The sequence below is a fragment of the Gekko japonicus genome, unplaced genomic scaffold, assembly GCF_001447785.1.
Source record: "Gekko japonicus isolate JY-2015 unplaced genomic scaffold, Gekko_japonicus_V1.1 scaffold1178, whole genome shotgun sequence".
Classification (NCBI taxonomy): domain Eukaryota; kingdom Metazoa; phylum Chordata; class Lepidosauria; order Squamata; family Gekkonidae; genus Gekko; species Gekko japonicus.
Window position 1 is genome coordinate 457854 of NW_015160247.1, and position 5776 is coordinate 463629.

Sequence of the window (5776 nt, forward strand, 5' to 3'; positions counted from 1 at the left end):
TGCCGGGGGTGGGGGGAGAAGGATTGGCGGGCCCAGGCCTCGCCACCACTGTGGGGGAGGGAGGAGGGAGAAGGCTGATGGGTCTGCCTGCTGGGCTCACCTGTTGCCGCTTCCTCCTCCTGCGGAGCTCCTCCTGCTTCTGCAGGCCGGGAGCTGTGGGGAATACCCCCATGTGAGTATTGCGGGTCCCTCTTCTTGTTATTTCTAGTTCTGAACTGTGCCATAGAGTATGGATCAAAAAATTCTGCATAATAGGGCCAGGGACAAACAGACAGAGGATTTTTCTACAAGCCTGTGGGAAGCCCCAGGTTTGCAGAAAAGTATGAAATGTAGGAAAAATACATTTGGGGGTTTAAAGAACCCCAAAATCATAGAAGCAATGTCTCCTTCGTTAAGAAAAACATGCTACTGAGATATCATGAAACCATGTTGTGAGATCTTGATGGCCATTTTGGGAGTTGCTAGGCAACCCACAACCAACTGCTGAAGATTTCAAGTATCAGTTAATGTCAATGTGAGGGAGGGGGAGAAAAAAATCTAGACGAGATAAACGATAGGAGCAGGGTTAGGGCTCACCCCCCGTCATATTTTTAATGCCCCCACCCCAATCTCCCCAAACTTTCCTACTTGCATCACCAGTGATGCCAGGGCAGGAGCAGCACAGCATGGGCCATGCCGAGCAAGCGGCCCAGTGGCAGGCAGCTTCATGACCCCGGGTTGAGGCCAGCTGTGCCTGGCTCCCTGGGGGCGATGGGGACGGGGACTCAAGTATCCCTAGGAGTTGTAGTCCATGCTGCTGCTGCTCTGGGGCGGAGGGAGGCCACTCGCTGGCTGGCTGGTATGCTGCCCACCTGTGCTGGCCAGTGAAGGCGGTTCGTTGGCCCAGGCGGAGCTAGAGACACTCATTCGGCTTGGAGATACACCCGCTCAGCTCAGAAAAGTAAAGAGCGGATTGTAAGCTCTCCAACACCAGTTTGAAATGGCTCATCAGTGGCTGGCTTCGATTGGGCAGCATAGGGTTTGGTCTGCCCGCCCCCTTCCCAGACCCCATCACTCTCACGCCCAAAAAGCAGCAGGGCGGGGAGAAAGCTACCAGTGGCTTTTTATTTAAATAAAGTAAAAGGTAAGACATATTTTTAAAAAATAAATTTTAATTAGGAGTCCTGCCCAGTGGGCCCCCCCCCCCCAAATCCTGGCTATGGGGCTGGATAGAAGGTAAAGGGGATGGGAGGTGCAAACAATGTAAAAAATGGAACTGTAGAGATGGGGGAGGGGAGACAGAAGAAGAGAGGAAGAGAAACATACAAATATAGAAAGGAGAGTGAGAGAGAAGTGAAGGGCAGAAGCCGTAAGCCGTGCCACGGAGAGGCAAAGAGAGGGGGGGGGAATAAGATCCTCACCACAAGTCCTTCCCCACTTGTCGTATTCACCTGTTTTTACTTCATTTGCTTCTGTAAAACTTAACTCAGAGTTGATTGTACCCTGTTTGGTTTTTTTGTTAGGTTTGTACTTTAACAAAAGAAGATAACCGTACAGTGGGAGCGATACCAAATGATGAACAGCTGCACGTGTTACCTCTTTACAAAATTTCACAAACAGATGAATTTGGCAGAGAGGAGGGACTGGAAGCCAAAATAAAAGCTGGGGCCATACAGGTGCTCACTGCTTTTCCTCGAGAAGTTAGAATGTTAGCTGAGCCACGCAGAGCAACAAAGAAGAAGAAATCTGAAGTAAAGAAGGTGCCTGTTGAAAAGCAGACTTCAGCAGAAAAGAAGCATTCCACACCTGTAAAGGGGAAAAGTGGAGTGCCAGAAAATATGACTAAAACTTCACAGAGTTTAGGTATGTAAAACATACTGCGTTTCAAAAGTTTCCTGTTTTTAATGGAAATCTGCCGGTTAGTGAGGGCTCTAGAATTTGGAACTGACAATCATGTTCCTTGTAGGAGTTGGCATCAGTATATTTAATGTTCAGTACAAAGTGGAGCAGAATGTGCCTTGACTGTAAAGATCCGTAAATTGCCTTTTTGTGCAGGCATACAACGGAATAGCAGTCCTATTGATTTCTGCCAATTTTTAAAAATCTGGGACCGAGTACTGTTAGGGGAGCAGAAGTGGGCAGGAATGGTGAACTTCCATTTGTGTTGTAAGGATGTGGACTTGTGCATGTGAGATGTCTGATACAGTTTTCAAAGTGCTCAGAAATAGTTCCCACATAATGATTTCAATTACTCTGTTCTCAAACCCGATTAGCAAATGATAACTGTTGACAGTCTGTGGTGTCTTTGTTCTCCACTTCCTTTGTAAACTTACCCCTCCCAAAATACACCCCCTACTCTATTGTATTTTGGACTGCTGATGCCTTTTCCACGACCCATTCGCCTCTTTTCTGTACCTCTTCTTTGTTGCCTTCCTGATCTGTCTACTGTCTCCAGTTCATTTACCTCATCTCATCTCATCTTTCTCTCCTGCTACTGCTTTCCTTCTTGTCATGCTCTTCATAATAATTCGAATGTTCCAGTTCTAACTTACATCTCAAGGCCTTTGACTATGGCAACTTCACATTTACACTCTTCTTTAACAGAGGTCACCTGTTTCCAGGCAGAAGCCTCTTTTCCTGTACATGGAGAGGCAAACTGCTGTTGGGTGCAAACTTGCATGAGCGGCTGCTTTGCTGCACTTAACACTCCTCCTTTACAGCCCATATCTGTCCAACAGAGTGTCACCTCCCCCAGGATCCCACATTTTTCATTCCCTGATCTCTCCCTTTCCAGTTCAGTCTTCCGTATTAAATACAGTGTTTGTCACCTAGGCAGGGGCAATAATTACATTTTTATGTTGCCTTTCCTCCAGGGTCCCCAAGGTGGCACACACAAAAACATTTGAACAATTGAAAACAACCATTTAAAATTCTAAAATAATTCAATATAAAAAAGCAACACCAGAACTTGAGGGGGGGACAATGTTATTAGAGATATATCAAAAGTAGTAGTAGTAGTCATAGTAGTGGATATTAATTGAACTTTTTATTGTTGTACTTTTATTTATTTGGTACAGAATTTGGCAAAGTGCTCTCTCATTCTGCATGTGCCTGATCATGAACCTGAATTTAGGACAGTGCTTTTATTACTTGTTCATTAAACACAGAATAGGTCTTGGCTAGGAATGGATAGTGATGACCTCATGAGTGTGTGCATGTGGACCTTGAGATACTTCCGTACAACCTACAAGATCTTGACAGAATTCTGAGAAACGTACTTTTGGCTTGCATAGTAAAAGAGATGGTTTTAATAGCAAAAATGTCACAGGGTTGGGGAGGAAAGCAACATTCAGGAGAAGTTAAAATTGTCATTCTCATAATGCAATTTTTATTAACAATTAATGGGAAAATTAAACATTTGAAACGTTTTTGTGTTTCCCCCTTAGGGAGCAAAACTAATACATTGCAACCTGGAACAAAAATCGAGACTGGTGATCACCTTTCTACCATAACACATAATTCAGACACTACTAAAAATTGCTCTGTATTAAAACAGTGTGCTTCTTCCTCCCCTTTAAAGCTGGATGGCTTACATTCTTGTTCCCCATTAACTCACAAACCTGGTGGTTTAACGCCAGTGATTAAGAGTCAACAAGATTTTTCAACTCCCTACGGGTATTTTCAGTGCAGTAGTAACAAACCTCATGTGACACCCAAAGGTAAGAACTTTGATGTGTCGGCCAGTGATCATACTGGAATTTTGCTGGACGAGAAGAAGAATGGCATGCCCCCATTCCTTCAAGACCTTACTATTTCAAAGCCCGCATCTTACAGAGAATCTCTGCCCTGTACACTTGAACAAGAAGTAGTCAACAAGCAAAATTGTGAAATTAAGTTGGAAAACTCTTCTGCCTCACAGTTGATTAACCCTGATCCATCAGTGCTGTTGAATGCTCCAGGAGAGGTGGTCAGAAATGAAATGTGTTCTTCCCAGGAGAGTCCAATGCAAACAGGTGCTTTCAAACAAAACTCAGATTGCAATTCCACCACTGTGGACAACAAGCCAAGCAATGAGCTCCTAAAACGCGCAGATTCAGAAGAAAAAGCAGAGGAAATGTGGTCGGATAGCGAGCATAATTTTTTGGATAATGACATCGGTGGGGTAGCTGTGGCACCATCTCATGGCTCCATTTTAATTGAATGTGCACGCCGTGAACTACATGCTACAACGCCTATTAAAAAGCCCAACCGGAATCATCCCACACGGATCTCTTTAGTCTTCTACCAACACAAAAACTTAAATGAGCCAAAACATGGGATTGCCCTGTGGGAAGCAAAGATGGCTGAGAGAGCAAAGGAGAAAGAAGCAGAAAGATTAGAAGCAGAAAACAATAATCAGCAACCCAATGACAAGAGTGCACAGCCGGCTAATGCCACCAGAGAGATTTTCTATGAAGACAATGAATTCAACCAAATTCCCTCCCGGCGAGCGTTAACAGTAACTCATGATAACATCATAACGGTGTCTACTTATGCCCTCACACGGGTTGCTGGGCCATATAACCATTGGGCATAAATTTTCATAGCAACTGTACAACCTTGCCTTGGAGCAGTGTTATACAATAATTTCTAAAGGTGCTGTTAAAGAACAAAGTCTTGTGTGGTTTACTCTGTTCATCTCAACCGTTTGAAGGCTGAGGTTAAAAAAATGATCATTTTTTTTCTTAAACTGTGACTTTATATATTTTAACATCTGATGATGCTCAAGCACATTTTAAGCAAAAAAAATTGTATGGTTAAATGATTTTGGCTAGGTTATTTAACCCTGATTGAATTTATTCAGTTTATTACATTTTTGGAATTTATACTTTGGTGCTTTGAATCGTCTGTTTACTACAAATGGGCTTTTTATAAAGATTTTAACAAATTTCACCTTTTATGATGTAAAATCAAGTTAAACAGTATTAGCTATACACAGCTCTTGGTGCTTAATCACACAAAACAGTTAAGGATAAGCTGATTTATTTCTTCATGGTGCCATTGTTCTGACAGCTTCCAATCATTGCTATGAAGCCCAATTTTAGGATAAAGAACCAATGATGATTTTAACTATGTACAGATCATTCACATATGTATAGCTGTATGTATGTGTTGTGTATACGCACGTACACACACTTTTTCTCATACACTATCACTAGTGATGGTTGGGGTTGTAAGCTGTAAATATATATATTTAAAAGCACTTTCTATTTTTAAAGTTAACTTGAAATAGTATAAGGATCACAATTGTTTAAAGTCTGCATTCTCTACCAAGGAATTTATTTTTTTTCTCACTCGGTAAAGTTCCATACAGCTATAACTGTGCATATATATTTGCTTTTTAATCTCTTCTCCCTTCCCTTATCCCAATGAACATTTCTGTTTCTAAGGAAAAGGTAAATAAAATGCAGAAAGTTCAGTAATTGCAAATATTAAGACATTTTGTCCGTATCTGTATTGCTATGGTTTTTTGGTTTCAAGCATGTATTGACCATGGTTTATTTTAGCAATAAGTGCATAAGTCTTTTCTTATATGCAGCACTCACTGCAAGTTATATGAGACAACCAAATGTTCCTAATGCCTCAGGGGTAGAGTTGGTATGGGATCAGAAACTGCCCCCTCGAGTTGCCTTATTAATATTTTGCAAAGTAGGAATTGGAACCTTTCTAGAAGAGAGACATTTGCAGTATGAGCTGCTTTGGAATAAATTTTAGTTTTATTAAGCTTCCCAAATGTTCATCAACTGCTGTCAGTTAA

At 42.0% G+C, this 5776-nt stretch overlaps 1 protein-coding gene across 1 annotated transcript in view; it reads left to right on the plus strand.

Annotated features, from left to right (window-relative positions):
- The window catches only part of TET1 (tet methylcytosine dioxygenase 1), a 78583-nt gene extending 74028 nt beyond the window's left edge, over positions 1–4555 (plus strand). Inside the window, exons 10-11 of the mRNA XM_015413884.1 lie at positions 1503–1842; positions 3426–4555. Coding sequence (XP_015269370.1) covers positions 1503–1842; positions 3426–4555 — 1470 coding nt within the window. The remainder of the gene's footprint in view (positions 1–1502; positions 1843–3425) is intronic.
- Positions 4556–5776: the final 1221 nt, after the last annotated feature.